Source organism: Megascapheus bottae, chromosome 19 (genome assembly GCF_031878675.1).
Source record: "Megascapheus bottae isolate mThoBot1 chromosome 19, mThoBot2.hap1, whole genome shotgun sequence".
NCBI classification, from domain to species: Eukaryota; Metazoa; Chordata; class Mammalia; order Rodentia; family Geomyidae; genus Megascapheus; species Megascapheus bottae.
Window position 1 is genome coordinate 36157278 of NC_143527.1, and position 13174 is coordinate 36170451.

At 45.7% G+C, this 13174-nt stretch overlaps 1 protein-coding gene and 1 pseudogene across 2 annotated transcripts in view; one reads left to right on the forward strand and one right to left on the reverse strand.

Moving 5' to 3' along the window:
* Cables1 (Cdk5 and Abl enzyme substrate 1) overlaps positions 1–13174 on the reverse strand; it is a 91669-nt gene that overhangs the window by 15960 nt on the left and 62535 nt on the right. Inside the window, exon 4 of one of the 2 annotated variants that reach the window (XM_090353342.1) lies at positions 12827–12904. The exons of the other annotated variant lie outside the window; for it this stretch is intronic. Coding sequence (XP_090209468.1) covers positions 12827–12904 — 78 coding nt within the window. The remainder of the gene's footprint in view (positions 1–12826; positions 12905–13174) is intronic. 2 annotated transcript variants of the gene reach the window in all.
* Positions 8274–8393, forward strand: LOC150049841 (small nucleolar RNA SNORA51; annotated as a pseudogene).

A 13174-nucleotide genomic window follows, 5' to 3' on the forward strand; every position in this document is an offset into this window, starting at 1 on the left:
CATTTTTCAGATAGTCTTTCTGCCTGCCACCTCTGAAGTGCTTCCCTTATAGGCTCCATAGACTGAAAGAAATGATGCCACCGGACTACTCAGAGGAGAGGAAGATCACCCCGTGCCCCATCACTACTCCTAGACCACATGTGAGAAGTGGGCCTGCCTGTTGGCAGTGATCCGCACACAACCCCCAAGTCCAAGGCATTGCAGGCACCAACAGGCCTTCCATCACAGCATCTGGCAGAATGCAGTGGAGGGGTGCCACTCTGGATTAACAATCTGAGCTTTCCTTTAGCCTTGGGTGTGGGGCAGGGAGTGAAGGGGGAGGGGTAGAGGAAAATCTTCCTCATGGAGCCAATCAGAAGTGAGGTATTTCTTGCAATTTAGCTGGTGCGATGGCAGCTGCTACTTTCATAGTTGAAAAACTTTACTGCTTTGATTAAAAAAGTCACAAGTACTCCCGAATCCTGACTGATTTGTGGTGCCTGGGGGTCCCACTTACCTGAACCCTTCCTCCTTTGCATTCAGGGAGAAGACTTGCTGCCATCTGTGAGTGGGTGTGAGAAAACAGCACATGTGTACACACCGATAGTTACTTGCATAGCTGCTTCACAGAAGAGAACAGAAGTAGAAAGGCCTTTTCTAATGAGCTCCAGTGGTTGGGTACCATATTTAACACTTAAGATTGCATCTGAAAATATAAGAGATGCTGAAAACTTCTCTGGGTTCATTTTTCTTGCTAAGCACTGGTGCTACAACCTGACAGTAATCCAAACTTCAGGAAATCACCTTTTGGCCACATTTGACACCAGTAACAGTAACAGCAATTGTACACTATGTCTTCTAATATTGCAGGCAACTGCCCAGGCCTTACATGTGAGTGCAGAGCAGGCAAGACAGGGAGGGCTGTGCCTTGCAGAAGCCTGAAGACGTGGGAAGCTGCTTGCCGAAAGGAGGCATGGGTGGTAGAGTTTTCCCACACAAGCGTCCTTTAAAACTTCTAACAAAGCCACTCACTGGTGGCTCATGCTGTCGTCTTAGCTACCCAGGAGGAGGCTGAGATCTGAGGATCTTGGTTCAAAGCCAGTCCAGGCAAGAAAGTCCAAATTACCACCGAAAGGCTGGAAGTGTTCAAGCCCTAGTACTGGCACAACAAATGAACAAATAATAACAACAAAAAACTTCTAGTAAGTAGTTAAGCAGAAGTCCCAGGGGAGAGCGATACAAATCTCCATTTTCTAAGATTCATTGTGGGGAATTCTCATAGGTCAGTTATAAAAATAAAATTATCTATGCACTCACGTGCCAGCATCCCCACTCCTAGTACCAGAAAAGCGGCAAATGGTCCAAGAACATATTGAAATTGGGCTTCAACTTACTGGAAAAGCCTGGAGGCTTATTTCTGTCCCCCCCCCAACTATAGCTTGATATTACTTTATTCTCTTTTTTTTTTTTTTTGGCCAGTCCTGTGGCTTGAGCTCAGGGCCTGAGCATTGTCCTTGGGCTTTCTCAAGGCTAGCACTCTACCACTTGAGCCACAGCACCACTTCTGGCTTTTTCTATGTATGTGGAATGCTGAGGAATCGAACCCTGGTCTTCGTGCATGCTAGGCAAGCACTCTTACCACTAGGCCAAACTCCCAGCCCCTCTATTCTATCTCTTAAAAACGAAAGGGTAAGTTCAAATAACCACTTGTGGGCAGTGCCTCTAAATTGTATTAGGTGCAAATGCTAGAGCCCTCAGAGGTCAACATGGCTGGGCAGGTTGTAGGGGCTGGAGCTGAACCACTGTTGTGTGTGTTGGGGGGGGGGGAGTGGAGGCGGGGGAGGAGCTCCAGACATTCCTCATTGCCCATAGCTCTGGCTGCCATTGTAGCTTGGTACAGCACAAGTTCTCAAGGCTTTTCCTACAGGAGCTCAGTTCTCGTTCAGAACGTTGTTAACTTCTGCACATCATTACATGCACACATTACCCGTAAATGCAGCTAGAGTCCTGACATGCAACAAGTGCAAGTTGCAAGTCCAGCACAAAGACTTGTTTTCTTTCCTGTTCTCTTCCTCCTTTACAAAGTCTGATGTGTGAACCTGGTCAATAGCAGAGTGGGGGGGGGGGGGAGGAGAGGTGGTAGTGGTGGCTGGCAGGGGAATTGGGGGAGGAGGTCTGGGATAATAAGAGGAATTAAAAATAAGAGATGAAAGTGTATTTGGGAGACAGCCAAGAAGTAGTTCTACCCGTAGGCAAGGAGCAGGGAAACAGGTTGGTTCATTTTAAGGAGGATAATATTCCCTTATAAGATGGCAGCACAATTTATTTTGCAATTTCATGGTATGAAACCTCCTGGGCCTTTTCTTAGTCTTGGCTTCTACTGAATAAAAAAGCAAATGTTTGTGATGTCGCCACTCTGAAGTCATCTGGTCAAAAGCTGACAGGTCATCCACATATTCTAGTGCCCAAAGTGGGAGTTACCTAGGACCCTATTAACCATAAAATGGCCAACTCCTGACTTCATCTTTTGTGAAAAGCAAAGTGGTTTTTCATTTCCTCTTCCAACACTGTTGGCGAAGTCCCAGCTGGCTGCTCACTGAACTATAATGCATAGCACTGAACTGGACAGGAACACAAGATTCCCAGCTAAATATCAAGAAGTTCCCAGGTATGGTCCTTTTCCCCAGGTACTATGATTAATGTAGTAATATTTTCTCCTAAAATATAATCTAAATACTTTATTCCTGTGAAGTAGATAGGGGAAAAATGTATGTGATCCAATGAACTACTTTCCAGTGCTTTCTGCTTTCAAGATGGGGCTGTCCTGGCATCTAACCATTTCTCTAATGGTGTCCTAAGCCTAAACCCTTCAAACGCCATCCAGCCACTCCACTGGGTACTTGCTCTTTAAAGGACAACAATGGCTCAAACACTTTGATGTGTAAATAATTTAAGAGCCAATTAAATATTAACAGGATTTCTAGACTCTTCAAAAGAAATAGAGGTGGCTGCACACAAAGCAAAGCTTGAAAGTTGGATTAGGGATGGAAATACCACTTGTGAACTAATTTGAATTAAGAGATTACATGTCTACTCTAGGACTCCATGATCCAAGTATTTATCTTAGTTAAAGAAGCCCCATTTGCTGCCTGCTGGCGTTTGGATCTGGGTTACTAAAGTCTTGGTCCATCATCTGTATGTTTCTGAGAGGGGATGGAAGCTTCAGAAGGTCATAAGTTAAGGGGCATGACCTTGAAGGGGATATTGTGATGCCAGCCAAGTGGTCCATGAGTCACTTTCTACGTGCTCCCACCCTGACATAATGCCTCTCCTCAGGCCCAAAAGCAAGATGGCTAACAGGCCATAGACTGAAACTTCTAAAACCAGAGCCAAAAGAATCCATTTCTCTCTGATATCGACTAACTCTGGTCATGGTGATAGTGCCAGAATCACCCAACACACTGCCCCTTCCCACACAATACAGCTGATCAGAGTGGTACCTCCAGAGCTCACAGCCAGTGAACAGGGCACACAGCGAACAGAAGAAACATGAAATCAAAGTCGCTTTTAGTCTAGAAACCCTCCTCCCTCCCTCAGCACTTCATGGACAAGCCATCCCACAAGGGCAGCTGGCAGACAATGAAGGAGTCTTAACGTAGCTTACACCAAAATCTTTGTCTGAAGGAGCTCCTACAAACAGCCCAATAATGCGTGATTCGCCCATGAGATCATTCCAGAATTGGTCTCTGTGTGGGAATATGCTTGGTGTGAGGAAAGAAATGCAGCTTGTGAAAGTGTAATTTTCCACCACGAAAAGAGATGTTTCTGGGGAAAGTGGGTGGGGAGGAAGGAGGATGGGCCTGGGGCCAGGCGGGAGCATTTAGGCTTGAAGGCTCTCTCTAAGAATAGAAGACGCTGTTCTCTGTGTCACAAAGTGATCAAGGCTCAGGAAACAGACCCAAGTGGATGACCTCATCTGGATGCCCTGAATGCCAAGAGCTAAGGACACACACATCATGCGGGGGGGGGGGGGAGGAGAGGGTTAACAATTTAAAAACACACCCCCAGAGACACCTTGCACCACATGGTGAGTGCCACACTCAGCCTCTTTGTGTTGTTTTTTTTAAGCTGGCACTGGTGCTTGAACATAGGGTCTCAGGCTCATGCTGAAATTTTTGGTGAACAGCTGGGTTTCTACCATTTGAACCATGCATCCAGTCTGTTGGTTAAAAATAAAAGTCTTGGATATGTCTGGCTCCGAACCTCAATCCTCAGATCTCAGCCTCCTGACTAGCTAGGATTTCAGGCATGAACTACCAACACCTGACTATATGCAGTCTTCCATGCATTTGTAGTAAATGAACTTGAAACTACTGTTTAACCAAGAATTATTCCCCGAAAGGGTCTGTACCCATACAACACACATTCACAAGTTAGCTGGATTCATCCCTACTTTCCTCTGGTCAGATCCACAGATGGAATTGTCAACCAATATCCAAACATTTCAGGCAGGAAAGAACACTGGGTACTGGTGCCAGTTCTTTATGCACAGGGTCACTTCCAGGACAAGACCTCAACATGATGCCTGCAGTGGCAAATGTTCTCATCTGGGGACTGGCAGTCTGGAATGCAGAATACTGTTTCATGGAGGCTGAGGTATAAGTGGACATCAGACCCCATAGTGCCCCTTCGCCTACACCATAACTGCACCCAGCCCTGCAGGGTACAAAGGCAGAGAAGAGGAGAAAGCTTAGAGCACCTCCTCCTTGTCTCCAGCTAAGCTCATTCATTTCTCTGCTGGTCTCATGGGGAGGGAGGGGGAGTGGTCCTAGGGACAGGATGGAGATGGGGGGGGTGAGAGGAGGAGTGTGGTCTCTCATAGAGATGCTGGGCCAGCTGTTTGCTCTGTAGAGAGAGTTCAGAAAGTCATTTTATGTGCTGAGGGTCGCCCAAATCACAAAGCCATGCTAGAACAGAGAAGGTGATGACTAACGCTGGCAGGAGACAGGAGGAGACAGATTGGCCTTGGCAACTGGGAAGAGGAAGAGGGGCGGGTTTAAGACCTGGATGCTTCTAGAAAGTGCTACGGTTTAGAAGCCTCGTCTGAGAGGGGCATATAGCGATGGGAGGTTTGATGTCACAGTTAGGAAAAGGATAGGATGGGCAACATCTGTTCTCCAGACCCTATAACCAGCTCAGCCAGCCTGCACTGGCAAGAAATAGCCAAACAACTATCTTCACATCCCATATGAGGTCAAGAGAAAGATGCCAACAGTAGCTCTGTTGAGGTCAGGCCCCACATTACTTTTAGGTATTTTTTTTGTCTCCAGCACTGGGGGTTGAGCTTATAACCTTCTGCTTGCTAGACAGATGCTCTACCACTTAAGCAATGTCACCAGCCCTTTTGCTTTAGTGCCCAGGGTGGCTTTGGATCACAATCTCCCTACCTAGATGCTAGATGTGTACTTCGCCTCCTGACGTGTCCTTGGAGATAGGGTCTCATTGACTAATTTTACCCTGAACAGAGATACTCTCATCTCTACTTTTCACGCAGCTGAGATGACAGGATGAGCTACCACACTCATCCCAAATTTGCCTTAATACGTGCAAAAATTAAAGATTACATAAAAGCAAATCTGAAGACAAATCCACGTGTTTATAGAAACTCCCCTGCTGGCTCCTAACGTATTATGAACCATATGGAAGTATCTAGAAAAAGCTAAGAAATAGCTCTGTGATTGGGTAAAACCAGACCCATAGGTGACACACACAAATATCATGACAGCTGTCCCAAGCGATACCTCATTTAGTACTCTACGAGCTTCCCGAGCTTGAAGCTACAGTCAGTTTCATAGCTGAGTAAACCTGAGACCAGGAAGACAGGTTAATTTACACCAGAACAGAGGCTTTGCCTGAGCCCTCTTAAGAGTGAGGAAGAGAAGGCTTCTGGTTCTCATCCTCAGTTCTCCACAGCAGTTCTATCCTTTGCCCTTTTATTTACTGGAGCTCCATAAATTTGTGTTGGACGAGTGGCTTTTTTATTCTTCTTTAAGTGAGAAATCTACAAGACAAGACAGTCTGAGTTCTTGGTAGCTCCGAAAGTCTCTGCTTGAGCCAAAATGTTCCCTTCCTACTGAACTCATTGGAACTGGCGTAACTCAAATTAGTGCTCATTTCTAAGATCTTTTTTTTATTAAAGAATTTATTAACATTGATTTTTACATCATATTTCAAATGACATATTTAACAAACAAGTATTCAAGAAGAGAATCTCTATATACAATCACTGGCACTTAGATTTTAGAACATAGTTGAAATTAGGCTGAGGGTTTGTATGTCATAGATACATATTAATCTATGTATCAAAACATTATGTCTATAGAGCTGCAAATTTTTATGTCTATGTAGTTGTGTCCATAGCGTTGTCATTTCTAAGATCTTTAAATTATTTAATAATTAATTGCTGCTATTTACCATAGCAAAGATATAGAACCAACCCAGATGTCCCTCAGTTGATGAGTGGATCAACAAGATGTGGTATTTGTACACAATGGAATTCTATGCTGCTGTCAGAAAGAACGACATCGCCCCATTTGTTAGGAAATGGAAAGACTTAGAAAAAATCATATTAAGTGAAGTAAGCCAGACTCAAAGGAAGATAGGCTCAATGGTTTCCCTCATTTGTCATAATCAGTAGAAACCTTGGGCTCTCCTAGCAGAGATTTGCAATAGAGCAAAACCTAGATACATAAGGCCATATAGTATGACGCTAAATGAAAGGACCTCTAGGATATAGAAACAAAAGCCATATAATGAGTGACTGCTGTCCTTAACGTACTATGTTATCTCTCATCTTTTTTGCTATCCCTTGATTATCTCATATTGTTACAGTATCTTACTTTGTTATCTGATATATTGGATATATTTGTATTTGGTTATTTGAAATTGGATAGGGAAGGGGGGAAAACAAGATGAGGGGTAGGGGAGGGAAATGGGGACCAAGACATGTGAAAGGGTATCAATGTATGTGAATTAATATACCTTCTATCTGGCAAATATAATGTAACCCTCTATTAATTACAATAAAAATTATATAAAAAATAATTAATTGGTGCTGGTCTTGTGCTCTTGCTAGACTTTCTGTTCATGGCTGATGCTCTACCACTACAGCCACAGCTCCACTTCCTTTTGCTGGTTAACTGGAGATAAGCATCTCAAGGATTTATCTGCTAGGGATAGCTTGAATCCTGGTTACTCTCAGCCTACTGTATAGCTAGGATTAGAGGCATGAGCCATGGCTTCCCAGCTTCAAACCCCATATAATGAAGGAGCCCAGGGCTATCTCTAGGAGAAGAGGCAGTGCCCTATGATCAGGAAGGGCCTCTGGGGCCAAGGAGAACAGTTTGTGCCTCAGCTTTTGCCTGTAGGCTGCTGCCGAGATAGAATCCACCAGAGTAATGGTTGGTAGGACTGCAGGCTCCTGGCTGTGGAATTTCAAAGGAATGGATACAACCTATAGCCCAACTTCAACCCAAGCAATCCAATGAGTGCAGCGTATCTCCCGGCATGCACCTACTTACAATGGCCATGTTCCAGGGGTGGGCAGTGTGGACTAGAGAGCATGTGTGATGGGGAAGGGGGGGGGGCGGTGGGCCTCCTTCACTGGAGACACAATGGGTGAAATACCCTCTTTCCCACAGTGCCAAGCTTCGATCCAACTAACCTAGACTCCACACACATCTGTCCTTTAAACAGAAAATTTTGGGTGACTTGCTCTAAATTAGGGCCTTGTGCAATTATTCATACTTTGATCATATGATGCTGGCTCAAGTGATGGGCAAGCTGATTTGCTCAAGGACTAGGCTTTTGTAAGCAACTGGGACAAGTAAAGGAGTCCAGGCAAAGACAGCAGAAGCCAGGTATGACAGGGTTGACACGGCAATGCCCAATGACTGATTACATAGTGGGGCCAAGCAGAAAAGGTCACAACAGCCCTTCTCAACTCACACCTGGGTGGAGTGGTGTACCTGTCACCCTAGCTTTCTTTGTAGGCTGAGATTGGGAAGACTGGAGTTTCAGGCCAATCTGGGCAGGAAAGTCCATTGGACTCCATGTCAACGGAGGGGAGCTGGATGCAATGGTGTGTACCTGTCATCCCAGCAACAGCAACAAGTCTACAATAGGCAGATTTTGGTCCAGGCATAAACCCCATCCCATCAGGAAGTGAGGTTTACCGTTAAAAAACCACCAGCAAAAAATAGGGCTGGAGGCATGCCTCAGCAGCAAGAGTACCCTGCCTATTAAATGCAAGGCCCTGCCTATACTGCAGAAAAACAGAAGGCAGAGTAAACCTACTCCCATGTATTTCAACCCAGGCCCTCTGCCTTATCTGTACTGTGAATGGGGAGACAAAACAAAACAAAAACAAGTCCAACAATAACAGCAAAAGAAATACCATGAAAAAAGTAAAACAGGTATTAAAAAATTGTTCTGTATGTCAGGAACCCTGTCACTTGCCACCGTTGAAGACGACACACCTGGCAACCAGACTGATCTGCTCATGAACTATTAGGTACTGTTATTGTTCTCATGCACTGCATCTAGACCTGGGCAAGGCCTCTGCTATCCCTAAATCTCCTTCTGGGTGGAGGGGCAGCCCAGGTACTAAGCGAACGGAGCTAGGGAGGCTCCAGTGGGTGGCACTTTATCACCATGGTGGTAATGTACCTCAGAGGGTCCGTATCAAATAGATGCCACCCCATGTTCACACACTCAAGATGACCACAAAAAACCCAGATGGAGGAATTTACAAATCATTTTTCATGCAATATTCTATCCAGAGTTGGGCTGTGGTGGCCCGTAATCTCAACTATTTGAGTTTGATTCCTGCCTAGGTAATTTAAGTAAGACCCAGTCTCAAAGTCAAAGAAAATAAACAGCAGTGGAGATCTAGTTCAGCATAGCACACTTGCCTAGCATGTGTGAGGCCCTAGGTTCAATCCTTAGCACTGCAAGAAGGAACTAAAAAATGGATGCTTGGAATTTCAGACCGGATGATCCAGTGCGGCAGGGTAAACCAATAATCTCTGAAATTTTCTGAAATGCAGCCACCAGGACCCTCAGGAGGTAGCCCCCTCCTGTGGTGGCATAGGCATTCCTATGAGAACCAAGCTGGTCCTGCTGGTTCAACTCTACCACCACCCAGAGAGGCACAGCAGTTGGCACTGGTTGCACACTGATGGTCCCTAAGCCAGCCCAACTCTCAAGGGGAAAACAAGGATTCAACAGTGTATCAGTGGGCAGGGCTGCCTCTGTGAGCTGAACAGCATGGTCTCCAGTCCAGCCTCCTCAAGTTAAATGATAACCTAAGTATTCAATTTATAAAGACTTGTAAGAAATAAGCAAACTGCTAAAAGGCATTTGGCACAGAGCCTAGCACACTGAGCAGTATCCCAGCGTTAGCTTTAATACCTCTTGCTTGGCACCTTTACACAAATGGAGGACTATACCCTCAGTGAATCCGAAGGAAACACCTTTGTCTCTCAGATAGCTTTCCCCCTCGATCAAGGTTGGGAAGGTGAGTTTGAACTTGGGATCACTTGGGGAATCACCCCTGACCTTCATTCAGGCTTTGTGCGTGGAGACTCAAGTTCACACTATTCTCTAGCCCAGGCCAATTAGGCCCCCATCCTGCAGACAACAGGGCACCAAACACAACTGCCATGTCCAGCAGATCTGAGCATTCTTACAAACCTCAGCATTTAGAAGGCTGGATGATTGCATGTATGCACAAACTAGATGCCGGTGGTCACCAGAGTGGAAGTGTGAAGAGCATGTCTTCTTCATACAGTCCTCGTTCAGCAAGACTTACCGCTTCCACATGAGCAGCACGACAGCCATCTTCTGCAGGATGGTGACTCACACATTCCACTACAGACGAGGGACCTGGGACCAATGGCTGTCTGGTGGCCCTGCAGCAGCTGAGGACATCCTAGGAGCCAGTCTCTTCCCAGAGCCCACTTTCTTCTGTGTTTGGCTCTCTCTCTCTCCCTGACACAGGGCTGGACATGGCAGCATTGGAACTGGATTCTAGTTTGAATCGGGCTTTGCTGGATTCTCTCAACAGGGCAGGCAAGGCCAGCCATGTCGCTGGAGGTCAGTGGAAGCGGGATCATCCTCTGACATCTTCTCAAGTCCACACAGCGCCCCTCACCTCTAAGGGTAGCAGCACAGCCACCTCCTGTGGCTGGAGCACACACTGTGCAGGCTGTTGTTTGATGGTAAGTTTGTCTCTAGCTGATTTCTCTCTAGTCTCCACGACAAAGTGACATCTTCATGTTTGCCATTACTCACTGCCTTCCACCGTGCCTGGCACACAGTAGGTTCTTACGGGTTCCATAGCATGAATAAGTCCTGTGTGGCGGTGCTATCTGAGGTGTATGTGGGGAGCACGTAGGGGGCAGTATTTGAAGGGGTCCAGGGGGGTGGTAATGGGATTTTATATCCCCAGTTTAAATGTACATAAACCTCTTCCATCTGGAAAACAATTACAAGGATGGTCTTATCTTTTCCAGTGCTGCTTTGGGGCTCTCCAGGAAACTCATCCCTGCCTCCATGGCACCTGTCCCCCCTAGCCCTTATCAGGGGTCCCACACTCACCAGGACACACATGATGAAGGATGAATAGGTGGTGAGATCCACTCCTAAGATCTGCTCAAGTGAACGATGTTGGGAGCCAAAATCAGTGTTCATTTCAGGTTAAAAACCAAGAGCCAAGGTTTGAGGCCACAGTGGAAGGTGAGTCAGGGCCGGGGAAGTGGAGGGGTTCGGGAAGCTGCTGTTCAGCTTGGAAGCAAGTCTTGGAAGAACAGGCCATCCTGGTAGAGGCTTCTACATGAAGGTTTAAGTACATGGAGGCACTTGAAGGAGGAACATGGCAAGTTTCATGGACTTGGTTGCCCAAGGTGGCCTACAATACTTCTTCTAACTTCAGCTTCCTATGTAACTTAGGATGACAAGGTACTAGTCCCAGCCTCACAACCATTTCTATCCAGTTGGCCTTAAATCACAATCTTCCTGTTTTTAGTCTCCCAAGTATCTAGGGTTATAGGCTAAGTCACTGGCTCCTGGTTTTGAAAGATCTTATCTACAAATAATGATAAAGCACTTGGCACCACAGTGAAGGGGTCCCAGAATATGGACATTAGATCATCCTTTGAGAATAAACCCAACATAAACACTTCAAGATGGGAGCACAAAGAAGCCAATTTGTCTTAAACAACCAGGAGAAGTTGGCAGTTACCTGTTGGGATATCTTTAGCATTTGCTGAAAATTGTAGCTAATCCTGTGTGTAATTTTGTGTCTCTCTCCTACTAGGTGGTAAGTTTGGGAGGACAGGAGCCAGACCTATCCTCAGTCCCTGTATGTGCCCCCAGCACTAGGTCATGGGTAAACACTCGATACATGACTAAATAATTCAGCATAAAGCAAAGCCATCAGATAAGTCAGAAGGAAGCCCAGAAAACTAGATGGCCACTGCAGAGCCCCTAAGCCCTGACTAGTACTATACAGCATCTACGGATGCTGCCAATCTCTCTGAAGGTGTATGTCCAGGCTGCTCACATCCAGATATTCTAGGTCCTGGGGCTGCCACTTGCCCTTAGGCTGGCTCTCTGGACCGTCACACCTCAAGCTAAAGACCTGTGACAAACTGAGTTCTCTGGAAAATGGGTCTTTTTTTTCAAATGCAGCCAGCTTGTGTCCTTCCGGCTAACTCAATGGTCACCCCAAGCTGGTCCTTAATTCCTGAGCTCCAAGATTTGCTGTTACTTATTCCTGGAATGATAATTTTGCAAGGTGGTTCTTGGGACACAGATAATAAAAAGTGCATGCTTGATACATGGCATGGAGGCTCTAGCCCTCCAAGAAGGAAGAGAGACAGTCTGTTCTATGGGCCTTATAATGCAAAGACCAGGTAAGAAGCAAGTGAGTTGAATGGGACAGATGTGACAGACAAAGGTGATATAAAGACTGTGGTGGGAGGTAAGTCCTGGTCAGAGACCACGGAGACTGAACAAGACAGACAAATGATAATTCAGCATCAGAGGCCATATTGCCCTCCTCAAGGGCTGAGGTCTGCAGTGTTAGATGGTCATGATGATGACGACCACAAGGAAATTCTACAAGCTTGCCAGACACCCAATGATATTCCATAAATCCTCTGGATGCAACTGCCATGTCCTACATACTAGACGTAAAGCCACCGAATGGGGACAGGGCAAGAGTCTACACGTAGGAGGAAATGAATGCGGGCCACAGGGATGGCAAGGAGAGAAGACAGATAAAGACAGTGCCCTTATAACTCACTTTCTTCTAAAGGAGGTAATGATGCCTATCTCAGGTTGTGATATCTGCCCAGAAGTGGCAACTGACCAGCTTGTTGGTCAGTTTTCAAACTCCAGCCCAAGACTCAAGAGTTAGGACAATCACACGGTTTAGGCTGATTCTCTAACCTACCTTTTTGTCCAAATGCTAGTGTGACCCTGTGCAATATGGTAGACCCCCATATTGCTCTTACAATACAGTATTAGACAAGGCAACAAAACACAGTCAGGTGTGGATACACACACACACACACACACACACACACACACACGAGAAGCTCCTTTGCTGAAAAGAAAATGGAATCATTTTCTTTCTCTAAATCAAATTCATAAATACTGAATTTGTAGCATCAAAGAGAGGTTAAGTTCATGAGCACAGAAAGCCCATTATGCACATTGATGTCTCAACTTTTCACCTGGGGTGGGAGGAAGGAAGAAAGAAAGCATGCATGCATATACATACCCGGCTTGGGTACAGTCTCGATATGGCAGCACGGAAAATATACTACAGAAGGATCTTCTGCCACTGATAAGGACTATTCTAAAAAGTTAAAAACAAACAGAAAACAAACAAAAACAACAAACTAAATGTAAAGACTTAAATTGAAAAAAACAAACAAACAAACAACAAACTAGACCAGAGCTTCTACAGCAATTAACCATTCAAGGAATTCATAGCAGCATCTGCATCTTCCTGACACCTCCTCCAACAGATGGCTTTCTGCCCTCTGCAAAAGGCAGCCACAGTCCCGCAGAACTGCGGCCTCCCCGCACCCAAATACCATCACCTGTACTGCCAGTGGACCTGCAA